Below are 17,118 nucleotides of genomic sequence, written 5' to 3'. Positions count from 1 at the left end.
CTTTTAATTGCCCAGAAAAGAAGGTATTGTTAATTTCCATACTAGAGCTGGGGTCTTCTACTCTGAGAGGCTACGGAACCTGCCCAAGATTAGACAGCTTTTCAGCAGGAGGCCCTGGAGGGGAATCCAGATCTGAATGGAACTAAAAATCCATACCCTCCCCATCACACCGCTATACTACGAGCACAGGAGAACGAACAGGCTTTTACAGGTGTGGAAGGTAAAAACAGAAAGCTGGAAGAGATTAACGTAAATGGCAACACTGAAACAGAATAAGAAGCCGATGCGAAAGGTCTGGAAACATGAAATAAACCATCAATGAATACGCTACGGCAACAGCACTAAAAGCCAAGCGTGAGTCCTAACTCCTTCGGTTCCTCTGACAGTTTGGGAATTTTAATACCATTAGATTTTGCAGCATGCTACTAGTGTAAATGCGACCTTCTCTAGAAGGGGGCAAATAAGACAAAATGAAAACGAGTAAGTTGACGGACAGGCTTCTAAGGCACATATAAAACCAAACAATATTTGACTACATAGAAAAAACAACCTAGCTGAGATCCTACAGAGCAAATCCTGTGAAAATGGCCTACACAGAGCCAGCATGGGGCCACTGGGAACCAAAGCCAGTTCTTGAACCTCATTTGAATACAGGTGGAAAAAGCAATTCAGATAGACAATTCACTATGAGGTTTTTTAAAAAAATATAAGATAGTAAATTTAAAAATGAAATCTAAAGCAACCTTGAAGTTGATTCTGTAGTTTCTTTTTTTCAGGATCATCAGATTCTCCTTCCCCATCACTGTCATTCCTAATAAAAAGAATTTAATATATTCAAATGATCACTCATTGCTATCAAAATAAGGCAAAAATGAAGGAAAAATTAATCTGAAATATTTGTACTTTAAGTGGCAAAATAAGACATTCGTATTAAAAGTTATCCTTATTTTATTACTTTTAATAAGAATATATTAAACAAAATAGTAAGCAGGCATGTTATCTGTCAATATGGAATCATGAACAGGAAAGGGGCAAAAAGACCAGAATGAAGTCAGGAACCAGCTCCAAATTCCCATGACATACCTATGTATGTGCACATTTATAAACGCATGCCCCACACCTCATTCCACAAAAGACTTTAGATGAGTTACAGGAGAGTTGTAAACAACATAAAAACACCAAACCAGGCAAACTATGTATCAGAACAAGAAGCCATAACCAGGAGAGAAAAACCCCGAATATTAATTATTTAAGGTATCAAGGTCTGTAATCCTTAGGTTGGGGGTTCCAAAGAATAGATGAAGCTTTTGATGAAAATGAACTGAGACCAAAAGACAAGTAAATCAATCCAGATATTTCATATCTAAGAATTTATCCTGAAAAAATAATTTAAAGTAAGTTCAAAGAGTTGACGACAAGGATAATCACGCCCACACTGTTCCCAAAGGGGAAAAAATTAGAAATAGAGTATGCTTAATTATAGGGATTAGTATATGATAGAACACATTGCAGTATTTAAAAATGATGTAGAAATAGTTTATTGGAAAGATATTTACGACACGATGTTGAGTGAAAAAGTGGTAAAGCAAAAAATATGGCATTACATCATTTTTTACATATCAAATATAAAGGGGGATTAAAAAGCTAGACACCTTTTCCCCCAAATGGGGCTGGCTTGGTTATCCTAGGATGGTGGGGTTACAGGTGAGGTGGAGACCGCCAAACGATTCACCTGACGCCCACTCCAGCCTCGTCCCACCGTGCTTTCTTGCACAACGAAGACGGTGCTTTCACACAACTGCCCTGCCCGGGCTTCCTTGCAGCTGGGGCCCCACAGGAGACTGAAGTCCCTCCGAGAAGGCGGAGGCAAGCAGCTGAGGTGGCCGCTGCGTGCAAGGAGACCATGCCTGCGAGCGAACACCCTGGCTTTGCGGAGGGAGCTGGGCGAAGGTCCTCCTGCCTGGCACCAGGAGGCCTCGGATCCTTACCAGAACCACCCTGGGGGAGGCGGGCATTTCTCCTAACGCTACGGAATCCAAGCTGGATTCCCTGCCCGCCCTCCCCCAGATCTAGAAGGTTAAGACTCTGTAATAAATCCCTTTTTGCTTAAATTGGCCAAGATGGGTCCTGCTATTCAATACAGAATTGGAATCCCCCTTCTAGGGAGCCATCTCGGGAGTGGACCCCGCAGGGTCCTCAACTCACAGGGAGGAGAGGACATTTCTCCCGGCAAAGGAGTCTCAGGAAGAGTCAGGGGGTCATTCGAGGTTAACTAAAATTTTTCCAATGGTTTCATTAGTCCGCCAGTAAATGGCCCAACTTTCATGGAAGAAACCCTGAAGTTGATTCCACGTTGAAATGCAGTAATCCGCAAGATCAGGTGGGGTCTGGTTTTTGTTATGTCAGTGCTGTAGGTACAGAAGAGAAAATATTCTTAGGTGTCACAGGAACCGCTGATTCCCTGACCATGTCTTGAACAGAGGATATAAAACGCTGAATTTGCAGTTTTCCTCAAACCCTTCCGTGCAGTCTGAAGCAGCCAGTCACCTCTAGTTCTTCCATTCCTTATGTCCTTTAAAATGGCCTTCGGAAGCTGCCCCAAAGCCCTGCCTGCAAGGCACTCCCTTCCCGGCGACCACAGGGACTACCCAAGTAACTTGTGCCACTGCACACCACGAACAGTGAGCGTCACAGTCCGTACAGCTGACCAGAACCTCCTGCCTGCAAACCCCACCAGGCCAGATAGCAAGGTCCCACAATCTCATTTTCTTAGACGTAAGAGACTATGTTCCGGTAAGACTTTGCTTACAAAAACTGGCAGCCGGTCAGATTTGGCCTCTGAGTCCTGGGTTGCCAACAGCTGGTTTAAACAAAAGAAACGGATTTCACAAGTTAAATGTAGTTTTCTCGTTTAAGTAGATATAATAAAGTCTAACACTCTAAAATACATACCCTTTCTCCTCCGCTGGATTCGGCTGTCCCTCTTTCACTGGCTTCTGTGGAGTTTTCTCTTTCTTTTTCAGGTACTCCTTTAGTTTTTCTGCTCTATCAAGATACTCTGTACACTTTGCCCTGATACTCTGCTTGGCTTTATCACCCTGGGCTTCATCTATTAAAGGCAAGTGAGAGAGATTTTTCCATTAGTCTTCTACATGGACAGGTTTAAACTCTTAGACACACTTTTGAGACATGGACAATCTAGTTTGGGAGCGGGGGGAGGGAGGAAGGGTATCTCTAAGCCTCGTAACCAACCATCACCAACTCTTGTCTGCTTCCCTCCAGCACGGCTGGAAGCCAACAGCGGGTCTGAGGCAGAAAGAAATCTGAGCAAGACACTAGGATATGTTAAGTTAATGCTAACTAATAAGAAGAAATTATGTAATATTCTGTGGGTTTTCTATTCTTCCTTTAACATTTTGTGCGGACAGCTGAAAGCGGCTGCTCTCACATAAAACCAATTCTAAGACCAACAAAAGTAATATCAACCGTTTCCATTAATGTCTACGTAAGTTTCATCTCATGGTAGAAGAATGCCGGAAATTCCGTATGTTACAGGTGCCCCCAATACAGTAATTTTACTCCACAAAGGCCTCTGTGGGAGCTATTTCAAAAGCCGACTTGAGCAGTCCATGCAGGGCAAGGACCGGCCCCAATTATCTTAGGATTCATTTTTAGTTTCACTTTTATTTGACAGAAAACCTCAACATGAAATGAAGAAGCTCAAAAGAAAATCCTAAATTATCCAACCGCTGAAGTTTTCAGTAAGAAATAACTTTCAGTTTGCCAGAGAGACACTTTTGTCGTATGCTCAGCTTACGCTGAAGAGCCACGGAGGCAGGGTTTTTACCCACTTTCCCCTCACCGTCGCATCCCGGTGCCTAAAACAGTACCTGGTGCGTGGGAAACATGCAGTACGTATTTGGAAAACATACGAACAAAATGGCTCCCAACCTATTTTTTTACAAGTACTTAAGAGTATTTTCAGAGACGCTTAGAAAATGTGGTTCGTACATAATGTGGGTATATCGCCAGTAAAATAAAAACTATTTACATCGATTATATGGCATTTTAATATTTTTAGGTAGACAAAGTAACAATAACTAGGATAGCTATGCACATTTGTTTGCCGACTACTTAAAAATTATTAACAAGCTACCGGGAATATTTTGCAAATGGATGGTTTAGAATTTTCTGGCATTATATTTCAACTTTTATGAAAGAAACAGAATAATCTTTTCCTTTAACTTTTAAAACAGAAAACAAACTATGGCCTTACATTTAACTACATGGAGAAAATACTGAACAGCGTGTTGGTAGAGTTGAAGAGCTTCCTCATAGTTCCCAGCTTTGTCTTCCTGGGCTGCTTTGCTAGCAAGATCTATTGCTTTCTGTTTGAAGGGAGGCAAAATCATATCATCAAAATCAAATAAGCAACAACACTGTGATGTAAATGATCATATTGAACATGTTTTTTTCCTTTCCTTTTTTTTTTTTTTTTTTTAACTAAAAGCAACGTCAGGGACACCTGGGTGGCTCAGTCGGTTGGCTGAGTGTCTGACTTCGGCTCAGGTCATGATCTCACCGTTCATGAGTTCGAGTCCCGCACGGGGCTCGCTGCTGTCAGTCTGTTAGCGCAGAGCCTGCTTCAGATCCTCGGTCCCCCTCTCTCTGCCCGCCCCTCCCCCCCCGCCCCGTGCTCTCCCCAAAATAAATATTTTTAAATAAATAAGTAAAAGCAATCTTAAAACAAATCCACCTGTTTTCCCTAAATCTCAATTGCATGTTACTACACATTATAATGATTTACAAAATGTAAACTACATTTGTTAAATGGGTAAATGCTGACTACTACTTTTACCTAGTACCAATCCCTAAGATTCTCATTAATTTTCATTCAACATAAGTCAAGCTTAAAGCTAGTAAGGAATAATCAAATAATATGAAAATTCAAGTTAAAAGTATTCAGGGAAATTCTCAGAAATGCAATGTCGTTATAGATAAATCATATAACAACAGTAAAATGTAAATGGTGTAAAACCCCCTCAGAAGCAATGGGGCAATGAAATTGCAAGAATATGAAAATGCCCAAATCTTTTAATCCAGTAAGACAGTAACCAGAGGGGTCTTTTTAAAAAACAAAAACAAAACTTGGAAACATTAATTTTACACAGCAAACAGATGCCACACAATGGAATATTATAGGATCATTAAAATAATATTAAACCAGGGGCGCCTGGGTGGCGCAGTCGGTTAAGCGTCCGACTTCAGCCAGGTCACGATCTCGCGGTCCGTGAGTTCGAGCCCCGCGTCGGGCTCTGGGCTGACGGCTCGGAGCCTGGAGCCTGTTTCCGATTCTGTGTCTCCCTCTCTCTCTGCCCCTCCCCCGTTCATGCTCTGTCTCTCTCTGTCCCAAAAATAAATTAAAAACGTTGAAAAAAAAAAAATAATATTAAACCATTCACAATAATATGGAAAAATGTCTATAATGGGATTTTTTTAAAAGCACGATACAATTTTTACATGTAGCAGGAGTTCAGCTATTTGAAACAATAGCAAAAACAAGCAAAACCCAGGAAAAAGATGTAGAGAAAATTTAACACAGCTCATTTTTGATAAGACTCAATTTCTTCTTTTTCTGCTTTTTCTCATCTTCTAAAAGTGTCCATAATGAACATGGACTTTTGTGGTATTTAAAAAAAACCCCAAAAAACACAAAACCCCTAGAAATAGACCCATACGAATATGTCAACAGACTTTTGACAATTTGCAAAAGCAAGTTAATGGCAGAAGAACATCTTTAGCAAAAAAAAATTAAGAAATAAAAAAAGACAGAGACAGAGAATCTTGACCTAAACCACAAAAATTAACTCACTACACTGTACACCTGTAACTAATGTTACACTGTGTTTAACTAACTAGAAATTAAATAAAAACTTAAAAAAAAATCCCGTAAGTTCTTAAAAGCAGAGAATTTTCTCTAGCTGGAAGTAGGAGATAGGAGGCAGGAGAAGTCAGAAAGAATAGAAGCCTGATGAAAATCCACCCGACCACACTGGCATCCAAGCAAAAGAACCTGGCTGACAACCACATGAAACTGAAATCTGCCAACAACACGCATGTGTTTAGAAGCAGACACATCCCCAGAGACTTCATGAACAACCACCAAACAGACAAACACGCAGCCCTGCTGACACCTCGGTCAGCCTGGTGAGACTCTGAGCTAGAGCCCCGCTGAGCGATGCTCGACCTGGACTTCTAACCCACAGGAACGGAGATAGTAAGTTAAGGTTGTTGTAGGTTGAAAAAAAATTAAATCACAATGGATTGTGGACTTTAATATAAAATATGAAACCATAAAATCCTTAGAAAAAACTGAAATCTCCAGCATCTAGGGCTAGGCAAAGTTCTTAGACTATATGTGCCAAAAAACACAATATATAAAATGAAAACAACATGGGACTGGCATAAAGACAGACACATACATCAATGGAACAGAATAGAGAGCCCAGAAATAAACCTATGTGTGTACAGTGAATTAACTCACCACAAAGGAGTCAAGAATACCCAAAGAGGAAAGGACAGTCTCTTCAATAAATAGTGTTGGGAAAACTGGACAGCAAAATGCAAAAGAACGAAACTGGACCACTGCCTTACACCATCCACAAAAATTAACTCAAAAGATTTGAACAGAACACCTGACACCATAAAACTCCTTGAAGAAAATATAGGCAAGTTAAGCTCCAACTCCAGTCTTGGTGATGATTTTTTGGACTTGACACCAAAAGCCAAGGCAACAAAAACAAAGATGAACAAGTGGGACTCCATCAAACTAAAAAGCTTCTGCACAGCAAAGGAAACCATCAACAAAATGAAAAAGCAACCTACCACATGGGAGAAAATATTTACAAATCGTGTCCTGCTAAAGGGTTAATATCCAGTGTGTAGAGAGAAGAACTCATAAAACTCAACAGCAAAAAAACCAAGCAACCCAATTAAAAAATGACTCGAGGATCTGAACAGATATTTTCCCAAAGACATACAAACGCCCAACAGGTATATGAAACAGCACTCAAGATCACTAAACGTCAGGGAAATGCAAATTGAAACTACAATGAGCTGTGACCTCACATCTGTTAGAATGGCTATTATCAATAAAACAAGAAATAGCAAGTATTGGTGAGGATGTGGACAAAAGGGAACCCTTGTACAACTGTTGGTGGGACTGTAATTGGTGCAGCCGCTGTGGAAAACACTATGGAGGTTCCTCAAAAAATTAAAAATAGAACTACCATATGATTCAGCAATTTCACTATTTATCCAGAGAAAATGAAAACATGAACTTTGTCGAAAGATACATGCACCTCAATGTTCAATGCAGCATTATTTAAAATAGCCAACTTATGGAAACAACCTAAGTGTCCACAGACAGACGAATGGATAGAGAATGTGGTTACGTACACAATAGAATATTATTTAGCCATAAAAAGAAGGAAATCTTGACATGTGTGACGACATGAATAGAATTAAGGGCATTACGCTAAAGGAAATAAATCAAAGAAAGACAAATACCATACGATCTCATTTATGTGTGAAATTGAAAGAGAAAACATCCACAAATAAATCCAAGCTAATAGATACAGAGAACATACAGGTAGTTACCAGAGGTGGGGAAAGGTGAAACAGGTGAAGGGAGTCCAAAGATCCAAACCTCTAGTTATTATAAAATAAATGTCATAGGGATGTAATATACAGTATGGTGACTACAGTTAATAACACTGTGTTGCATATTTGAAAGTTGCTAAGAGAGTGTCTTAAAATTCTCATCACTGGAAAACCATTTTTGTAACAATGAAAGGTGACAGGTGTTAGCTAGACTTACTGTGGTGTCATCTCACACCGCATACAAAAAAAAAAAAAAATGAATCCTGTTGTACACCTGAAATGAATATACGTCAATTATACCTCAAAAAAAAAAAAAAAAAGAAAAGAAAAGAAAAGAAAGAAAAGGAAAATGATAAATTGGACCTCATCAAATTATAAAATTTTTACTCTGTAAAAAATCCTATTAAAAGGATGAAAAGACAAGCTACAGACTGGGAGAAATATTTGCAGACTACATATTTATAAAAGGACTAGTATTTTAGAATAGAAAGAACTCCCAAAACTCAACAATTTAAAAACAATCCAGGGGCGCCTGGGTGGCGCAGTCGGTTAAGCGTCCGACTTCAGCCAGGTCACGATCTCGCGGTCCGTGAGTTCGAGCCCCGCGTCAGGTTCTGGGCTGATGGCTCGGAGCCTGGAGCCTGTTTCCGATTCTGTGTCTCCCTCTCTCTCTCCCCCTCCCCCGTTCATGCTCTGTCTCTCTCTGTCCCAAAAATAAATAAAAAACGTTGAAAAAAAAAAATTAAAAAAAAAATAAAAAAATAAAAACAATCCAAGTAGAAAACGGGCTGAAGACATAAACAGACATTTCACCAAAGAGGATATACACATGGTAAAGTAGCACACAAAAAGATGTTTAACATCACTAGCCATTAGAGAAATGCAAATTAAAACCACCATGAGATATCTTGAAACATGTATCAGAATGGCTTTAAAAAAAAAAAAAAGTGACAATAATACCAAACGCTCCAGAGAACTGGATCACTTACACATTGCTGGTAGGATGTAAAATGGTACAGTCACTCTGGGAAACTGTTTTGTTTTTGTTTTGTTTTGTTTTGTTTTTTTTCACAAATCTAAACGTGCAGCTACCATATGAACCAGTGACTGCACTCCTGGGTATTTACCCCAGAGAAATGAAGACTTCTGTTCACACAAAAATTTATACATGAACATTCCAGATGTCCTTCAACCATACAGCATGGTTAAACAAAGTGTGCTACACCCATACCAAGGAGTACCGTTCAGTTACAAAAAGAAACTACTTTGATACACACAACATGAATGGATCTTGAGGAAGAACCGATTCCAGAAAGTTACATATCCCAGAAAGTTACATATCGTATGATTCCATTTATATAACTTTCTGGAAATGACAAAACCAGAGATGGAGAGCATATTAGTATTGTCAGGAAACAGGGATGGTGGTGGGGGGGGGGTGGCGAGAAAGAGAGGTGATTGTGGTTCTAAAAGGGCAACAGGGGGCTCCTTGGTGGCTCAGTTAGTTAAGCATCTGACTCTTGAGGGGCGCCTGGGTGGCTCAGTGGGTTGAGCGTCCGACTTCGGCTCAGGTCATGATCTCATGGTTCGTGAGTTCAAGCCCCGCATCAGGCTCTGTGCTGACAGCTCAGAGCCTGGATCCTGCTTCAGATTCAGTGTCTCCCTCTCTCTCTGCCCCTAACCCATTTGCATTCTGTCTCTGTCTCTCTCAAAAATAAATAAATAAAGGGGCGCCTGGGTGGCTCAGTCAGTTGGGCGTCCGACTTCGGCTCAGGTCACGATCTCACGGTCTGTGAGTTCGAGCCCCGCGTCGGGCTCTGGGCTGATGGCTCAGAGCCTGGAGCCTGCTTCCGATTCTGTTTCTCCCTCTCTCTCGGCCCCTCCCCTGTTCATGCTCTGTCTCTCTCTGTCTCGAAAATAAATAAACGTTAAAAAAAAAAAAAAAAAAAAAAAAGTCTGTGTAAGCATCTGACTCTTGATTTCAGCCCAGGTGAGGATTTCATGGTGGTGAGACTGTGCTGGGTGGGGAGCCTGCTTAAGATTCTCTCTCTCCCTATTCCTCTGCCCTGCCCCCACATGCTGTTTCTTTCTCTATCTCTCAAAAAATAAAAATACACTAAAAAAATCTATAAAAGGGCCACAGGAGGGGTCCCTGTGGGTAGAACTATTCTAGGGGCACCTGGGTGGCGCAGTCGGTTAAGCGTCCGACTTCAGCCAGGTCACGATCTCGCGGTCCGTGAGTTCGAGCCCCGCGTCAGGCTCTGGGCTGATGGCTCGGAGCCTGGAGCCTGTTTCCGATTCTGTGTCTCCCTCTCTCTCTGCCCCTCCCCCGTTCATGCTCTGTCTCTCTCTGTCCCAAAAATAAATAAAAAATGTTGAAAAAAAAAATTAAAAAAAAAAAAAAAAAAAAAGAACTATTCTGTATCATGACTTTGATGGAGGATCCAGGAACTTACCCATATGACACAGCTCTGCACACACACACACACACACACACACACACACACAATATACATGAATACAAGTAAAACTGGAAAATCTGAGTAAGGCTGGTGGAATGTATCAATGTCAACATCCGGGTTATACTGTACTATAGTTTTATAAAATGCTACCACTGGGAGCAAATGGGTGAAGGGTCCACAGAACCCCTCTATATGATTTCTCACCATCGCATGTGAACCCATGGTTATAGCAAAATAAAACCTTCATTAAAAAACCAACTTTAATATTTAAACACACATACACACGTGTAAATAACAAGCATGGTTTATTAAAACATTCCACCTGGATTAGTCTAAGTAGTAAAACTGTATTCAACAAAAGAGCCAGTAGAAAAAAAGGATCATGGTTATGCTATATTAAAAATAAGCATATAAGAAAAAAACCACTCAAACAATCCCAAACCAACCATACGTGAGAATATTATATTTTGAAGCAGTTGCTAATGGAATGCATAGATGGAATGAAAGCTGTAAATAGGAGGAACAGACCTTCCCTCTGTTGTTGCAGGAGGGGAAAAAAATGGTAGAGTTGATAAGATGTTTCACAGTTCAAATAGCTGAATTTGATGGTGAATTTTCAAAAGTCTGGTAAGCTAGGTGGGATATAAAGGGTGAACTCATAGCACTCATACGTGTGGGCAACCGGTGGACTGGGGCACCTTGTCACATAAAAATGCACCTAGAAGACTCCATGGCTAAGCCATGCAGGAGAAATAAGTTCTTTCTTATTCTAGCTACAATTTTCTTCTATTATTTTGAATTGTTGTGCCGCTCACCTCTCTAGCTATATGTTCTCCTCATTTGCAGTCAGTCCTATTTTCAGCACCACAGTGATGGTTAAGGAAAACTCTTACAGTTGGTATTTAATTACCTAGCTCCAAATACGGTAACAATGACTTTAAACCAGCCCTTCTTTGATGACGGACAGGCCTGTATTTGCACTGTCCAACTGTGAGCCACTAGCTACAATCGGCTTCTGAGCACCCATGGCTAGTGTGACTGACGAGTTCTAAATTTTGAGTAAAATTTAAATTTAAATTTAAATAAAGGTGCCTGGGTGGCTCAGTCGGTTAAGCGTCCGACTTCCAGCTCAAGTCATGATCTCACAGTTCTTGAGTTTGAGCCTCGCAACAGGCTCTGTGCTGACAGCTCAGAGCCTGGGGCCTGCTTCAGATTCTGTGTCTCCCTCTCTCTCTCCCTCTGCCCCTACCCTGCTTGTGCTCTGTCTCTCAAAAATAAACATAAAAAAAATTAAAATAAATAAATAAATTTAAATAGTCACATGTAGCTACTACTGAACAGCGCATGTTAAACCTTTAATCAAAAATGATTTGAGGGTATGTATCTCTTTTTCCCTTGCTGAACACCCCACTTCAACCTTGGTTCTATCAGCATTTTTCATCTGAAATGAAAGTGACTGTGTCTGGTGTGGTTTGGGAGTGCCAGTTATTCCTAACCCTGACCACTTCCATCGCACGTGTTTCAAAACTACCACCGAGCCTCCCGAGTGGTCAGCCTGCTTCCACACTCAACACCCTGGCGTCCACCTGGCAGCCAACGATGGGCCCTCTTCGGTGGGTTCGCACGGTAGTTAATGAAACCCAGATGCTGGCTCATGGTCGACAGGGCCTTAAATGACCTGTGTGTGCCCTGGCTCCTTCCGGATCTCACCCCAAACCTGTTAGTTCACCTTTACTCAGGAAGCCTGCGCACGGCTGATCCCTCGGCCTAGAATGTTCTTCCCCAACAGGCGCAGGACAGTCTCTTTTTCACAGTTCAAATGCCAAGTCCTCAGAGAGGCCCCCCCAATCCACTGCAGAGGCTGCACTCTGCCCCTGCTCTCGGGTCTCCCCCCACCCCAGAGCCGGTGCCTGGCACACACCGGGCACTTAATAACATTGCCGAACGAAGGGAAAAAAATCCCCTATTGCTTTCTCAGAATCTTCTTCCTTTTGGTTATTCCACCCCTATCATCTCTAACAACTTTCCTCCACTGGATGTTTTCCTGCCTGTCCATGCTATTTCTCTCCCCTGGGCTCTGGAGACCACCCCCATCTTCCTTCTCTGACATCCACTTTATCAATCACATGCCCACTCTGCTGCTCTCCCCAACGTAACCTTTTTTTTTTTTTTTTTTTTTTTAATTGGGGCCTTCCTCAGCATTAAAATATACGTAAAGTCCTACCTCAGACTCATATCTCCAAAACACAAACGAAAACCCGCTGGCTCTCCCCAGTTTCTAGGTTCCTCCCTGGTTAACATCTTACTTATCTCTTCACCTCCAGAGCAAAATCCCAAAGAGAACCCCGAGCTCGTCGTGCTTTCTTGACTCCTCCAGTGCTTCCTGCTGCCTGCCAGGCCTCGCAATGACCTAACTCTGTCCGCAGCATTCAACCCTCAAAGCAGACATCTGGACTCGGCCTCCATGGCACCCTTCTCTCTCAGTTCTACTCTTGCCTGTGCAGCGATTCTTCCGCGGGCGCCCTTTTTTCTCTCCTTCTTTGCCAATATTGCACAGCGTTCTTGTTCCTCCTCATGCTATGAACTCTCCAAGATACCCTCAACCTCTGCCGCCATCTGGATGCTAATAACTCTCCAATGCTTGTTTCCAGCTCTCTCCCTCTAGTTCTACACATATGTCTCCAACTGCTCACGGAACATTTCCACTTGGTTGCCCGTACATGCATTTCAAACCCAAAAAGTTCAAGATCGCCTGCGCCCAAATATGTGCCTCTTCGTGTAATCCCAGACCCAATTCTTCCCCACTGAGATATCCAACCCAGGAAGAGGGGCGAAAACTCAGCCTCCTCCGCACCCCTCTTTCTAAATGCAGAGCCAAGCCTGACTTCTTCCTCTCCAATCTGTCTTTGATGAATCCTTTCTTCTTTAAGAGGTACTACACTACTTTGGCCCTCCCCATCTCCCATCACACAGAACCCTGCCTCCTAACTGGTCTCCCATGTTCCCAGGGTGGCTACCGGTCTGGCTGTCCCCCATGCACGCATGGTAGTTTCCTTCTAAAACAAAACCCTGAGCATATTACCTTCGCAGACTCCTGACTATAGCAGGATGAGGACCAATCATCTCTGTGTTAGCAAACACCCTTCCGTGGCCTAACTAGGCTTGTCCACTCACCTTATGCACGCACTTCCAGTCATGCCAAACTGATGGGACAACTGAGACTTCATGCCTGTTTATAGTGTACTCTCCACCTGGAATATCCTATCCAGTTATCTCCCCGCATAACTCCAGCTTCTCTAAGACTCGGCACAGTCACGGTCCTCCTGCTGCAAAGTGTCCCTGATACCCCCAAGTGGCCCACCCTATGCTTCCTCTAAATTTCCACTGCCTCTGTTACACATTTCCAAAGATCACACAGTATCCCTGTTAGCCACTTAAAAAACTTTTTTAATGTTTATTCATTTTTTGAGAGAGAGAGAGAAAGAGTGGGGGAGGGACAGAGAGAGAGGGAGACACAGAATTTGAAGCAGGCTCCAAGCTCTGAGCTGTCACCACAGAGCCTGACACGGGGTTCGGACCCATGAACTGTGAGATCACGACCTGAGCTGATGTCGGGCACTTGACCGACTGAACCATCAAGGCGCCCCGGCCACTTTATATGTCTTTTCACATCAGAATGTAAGCCCTTGGATTTCAAGGATGATATATTTCTTTTATGATTCCCTAAGACTTAGCAAAGTGTATGGCACATTTAGGACTGAGTAAACCTTGAGTTCTACGTATACCGCATTTCTCGCAATTTCTGCCAACCCTAAGGTTTATTGCACTTCTAGACTGGGGCATATATTCTTTTCTTTACCTAGAATGCATCCCATTTTCTGGTCCAAGGCATAACTTCATAGTGAAAAAAGTACAAATGTATGACACATAAACCTGGATTCAAAACTGTCTTCTATACTAACTAACTGCATGTCTTGGGTTAAATCATAACCTTAATAAACTTTGGATTCTTATACCGTGAAACTGAAGTAATATTCACCTTGAAGAGTTGCTCTGAGGATTAAGATCACACCAAACCCCCGGTGGACAGTTAGTGTCGGCACCTTACACATTAAGCTCACATCATCTCCTCTGTGGAACATTTCTCAGTTACCTTTGAAGAGTTAGATAAGCCCTTCCTTTCTGCCCTCCTATACTAACCTTTAATTCTATCATAGCACTATTGTGTTATTTTATAATTGTGAGTTTTAGTTATCTGCATTCCTCCATTAGTTAAGAGCTCCTGGTTAAGGGGAGTTTTGCCTTGTTTGGTGGGAAAGCTATTTGCTATTTAAGAATATTCTTCATCCAAATTTCCTAGGTTAGAAGGTTAAAAAGGTTTGAATGAGAAAGTGCACCTATGACCCAACCACCATAAAATTAAACATCTCTCCCCGTTTAAAACTAGCAACGTGCCTTTCATTTGTGTCAACCTCTAGCCGATTCACTAAGGAACATCCAACAACCCAATTCAAATATGACGCAAACTGACCATAAAACCAAAGTGCAATTCTTGCAAAAGAAAAAACAGGGGCGCCTGGGTGGCTCAGTGGGTTGAGCACCCGACTTCGGCTCAGGTCATGATCTTGCAGTTCTCGAGTTGAGTTGGAGCCCAGCATCATCGGGCTTGCTGCTGTCAGCCTGTCAGCGCAGAGCCTGCTTCAGATCCCCTGTCCCCCTCTCTCTTTGCCCCTCCCCCACTCATGCTGGCTCTCAAAACATAAAAGCCTTAAAAAAAAAAAAAAAAAGGAAAAAGGTATCAGTAAATGGATGAAAAGTATGTTGCAGAATGTCCAAATTACATGCAGTTTTGACAAGCGAAAAGCTAATGAAATAAAGAGTTAACTAAAAAACCAACAAATATGAAGACAAGACAGTACTTCAAAAGAAATCACTTTTGATATTAAAGAAACAATACTTTTATCAAAGAAACAATACTTTTTCCAAAAACATTTACCAAAAAGACCCTTTCTGAATGGGCTACAAAAAAAGTCAACGCTAAGTGGAGATTGTTATATCTTAGTCTAATGCAACCCTGTTGGAAAAGATACACACAAAAATCAATACATGACTTATTCTTCATTCTAAGGAATAAGCCACAGTTGCAATTATAACATTCTGAGACACATAAAACATTTATTTTCATAATCTTTTGGGTTGATTTTCAAGGTAAAAATCCCAAGAAAGGGACGCCTGGGTGGCTCAGTTGGTTAAGCGACCCACTTCCGCTCAGGTCATGACCTCGTGGTTGGTAAGTTCGAGCCCCACGTCAGGCTCTGTGCTGACAGCTCAGAGCCTGGAGCCTGCTTTGGATTCTGTGTCTCCCTCTCTCTCTGCCCCTCCCCCACGCACATTCTGTCTCTCTCTCTCTCTCTCTTTCCCAAAATAAACGTTAAAAAAAAAAAATCCCCCAAAACTCCTTCCTATCCTACCTCTTTCTGTGTGTGAAATTCTGAGTTCTATTTTAATGTATCTACTTTCAGTGGTCTTTCTTGTCAATTACCCAGGTTTGAGCAGGTCCTCCATTATCCTTAGTGCTTGTACTGGACACTCAATGAATGTCTCATCAACGACTGCAAGACGAAGACAAGGGTTCAATATTTTATGCTGATCTTTTGTCCCAAAATGACCCAGTGGACTGGGAGTCCTCGAGGCTAAGTCACATTCTAAATCCCTCTGAAACCTCAGATCCATTCTGGGCATCGGAGGCACTATCTCACAAATTCTCAATGAATCTCACAGATATCCAACAATCATGTCTAAAAGTTTAAGGTTCTACGATTTATGTACAAAACACTGTACTCACTGCGGTAAGGGTGGGGAGATGGAGCCACAAAGCTTAAGAACACTCCCTGATTTTATATACATTTTGGGAGCCATGGCAGAGTGCACATGAATGCATAGCTCAATGAACTGACGGATTCCTCAAATTCCAAGACTGTCCTCACGTTTCTATTCACCTGACAGCTAAAAGAGAAGGGCTTTGCTACACCAGCTTGAGACGGAGAACTAAGACCACCAGTGCTTTGCAAACATTACGTTCTTTCCTCTCTGTCTTACAGTGATTGGAGCGTCTGTGCCTCCGGTTCAAAGCTCTGCCCAGTTCTGTTCAAAAGAGGAAGAAAACCCACCTCAACAAAAGTGAAGCGTCTCGCACAGCGGGTGGGCTTGGGAGATCCCGGAGCGGGCGGAAAGCGCCCGACCCTCCCACCTGCGGCTGGGCGGGGGCGCCGCCCTCCTCCGTCCGGCACCAGGGGCGCGGCCGCTTCCTCCCTCCTCCCCCGTCTCCAATACTAACCCCGCGCCGCCCCTCGGCTCCGGCTTTCCAGGACGCGGGAGAACAGTGATACCTGGAGATTGGACGAGGTGGATGCCATGGCGGAGATCCGAGGCGGCTCCCTGGGGAAGAACTAGGGCAGAGGAAGCCAACAGCGGCAACGTCGAATCGCGCCCGGTCTTGCCTCAAACGTGCGCAGGCTGGTAGCCCTCGGACCCGGAGCGACGCCTCCCCTTCGCGAACTGGTTCCAAAACCGCAAGCCGCTCCAAGCGCCGCCGACCCTTCTCAGAAAACTTCCGCAATTCTGAGCCCACCCCGCTCCGGGCTCTCGTCCCGCCTCTGGCCTCGGCACTTCCGCTTTCGTCATCAGCACGCGCGCTACCCAGTCTCCAGCCATTCTGGTCTCGCCTCGGCCCCGGGGTCTCGCGATGCCGGGATCCCGGAAGCGCTCCCGGGCCTAGTGGAAGTCAGGCTGGGCGCAAGCGCACTGCGGCTCTTACGTAGGGGCGGAGATGCGTCCTAGAGCCAAGATCTGTTACGTTTTCTTCTTTTTCCAGATGTTTTACCCTTGAGGTGAATTATTGGCTCTGGCTCCTTTCAGTCCACATCATGGAGCGTGCCCTGGAGTTCTGTGGCTTTTGAGTGAAAAAGCCATCCCGTCCCCAAGACCCACCATG

General features: G+C 43.1%; 1 protein-coding gene across 1 annotated transcript in view; it reads right to left on the bottom strand.

Moving 5' to 3' along the window:
- The window catches only part of VPS4B (vacuolar protein sorting 4 homolog B), a 32,692-nt gene extending 15,891 nt beyond the window's left edge, over positions 1 to 16,801 (bottom strand). The window contains exons 1-4 of the mRNA XM_058691875.1: positions 16,514 to 16,801; positions 4,277 to 4,388; positions 2,953 to 3,109; positions 744 to 811 (exon numbers count right to left, since the gene is read on the bottom strand). Coding sequence (XP_058547858.1) covers positions 744 to 811; positions 2,953 to 3,109; positions 4,277 to 4,388; positions 16,514 to 16,540 — 364 coding nt within the window. The 5' untranslated portion in view covers positions 16,541 to 16,801. The remainder of the gene's footprint in view (positions 1 to 743; positions 812 to 2,952; positions 3,110 to 4,276; positions 4,389 to 16,513) is intronic.
- Positions 16,802 to 17,118: the final 317 nt, after the last annotated feature.

Source organism: Neofelis nebulosa, chromosome 11, assembly GCF_028018385.1.
Source record: "Neofelis nebulosa isolate mNeoNeb1 chromosome 11, mNeoNeb1.pri, whole genome shotgun sequence".
Lineage (NCBI taxonomy): Eukaryota > Metazoa > Chordata > Mammalia > Carnivora > Felidae > Neofelis > Neofelis nebulosa.
This window is presented reverse-complemented; position numbering and strand designations above follow the sequence as displayed.